This window comes from Trichechus manatus, unplaced genomic scaffold, assembly GCF_000243295.1.
Source record: "Trichechus manatus latirostris isolate Lorelei unplaced genomic scaffold, TriManLat1.0 scaffold00146, whole genome shotgun sequence".
Lineage (NCBI taxonomy): Eukaryota > Metazoa > Chordata > Mammalia > Sirenia > Trichechidae > Trichechus > Trichechus manatus.
In genome coordinates, this window is record NW_004444082.1 from 452,166 (window position 1) to 452,964 (window position 799).

The 799-nt window shown below is 43.1% G+C and overlaps 1 protein-coding gene across 1 annotated transcript in view; it reads right to left on the bottom strand.

Annotated features, from left to right (window-relative positions):
* LAMA1 (laminin subunit alpha 1) overlaps nucleotides 1-799 on the bottom strand; it is a 165,786-nt gene that overhangs the window by 95,461 nt on the left and 69,526 nt on the right. The window contains exon 12 of the mRNA XM_012558209.1: nucleotides 185-358. Within this exon, the coding sequence (XP_012413663.1) occupies nucleotides 185-358 (174 nt within the window). The remainder of the gene's footprint in view (nucleotides 1-184; nucleotides 359-799) is intronic.

The window sequence follows — 799 nt, forward strand, 5'->3', positions numbered from 1 at the left end:
AATGCAATGAAAAGCAAGAAAAGGATAAAGAAGATACTATGAGTCAGATGTACGCGAATACTGGGAAATTTTCTGCCGAACACTCAGTGGCCAATAAAGCTACTTAAATTTCAAACAGAACTTCTTTCTTAATACTCTCTGAGATCTCTGTCCCAGAAGGCGTGACTTCCAACTATGAACTTACCTTACTTCCCAGGTATGCCCCAGGAGCCGACCAATAGTACTTGGAAGTCAGGCTTTGCATGACCGCAGAGTTGTTGATGCTAATTTGATGAAGTCGGCCGTGAGGATCCCGCTGAGACTGGATTGTGTTTGAACCGATCAAGTCAGTGACCAGCCACCCAGACATGTCGTTGACCTTAAAAAACAATCCAAGGATTTTAGAATACAAGCTAGAAGTTACCTTAGATTTCCCCCAGTCCAGGACTAACCTGTTCACAATGAAGAAACCGGCCCACACAGCTCAGCTAGTGATGGAATTAACACAATAGCGGCTGTGGTACCACACAACCTGTAAGCCTCCTGCTTGTCAAAGGACCATGGAAGCCTGGCATTGAGCTAAACACATCCCCCAAATCCAGACCAGTTAGAAGAAAATTAGCAAGTAAAACCATAAAGGCCCTGGGTACATATTTTAGATTAAAAAATAGCAAAGAACTTAATAACTGCATGGAGTAAAATGTCATTTGCTAACTCCGACTCTGTCTTTTTTGTTGCCCCTGCCCTTTACCCAAAGGCGGAAAATGTCTACAAATACCCTCTGGAATCCATACTCCCAATTTATCAGTTGCAGAGAGAT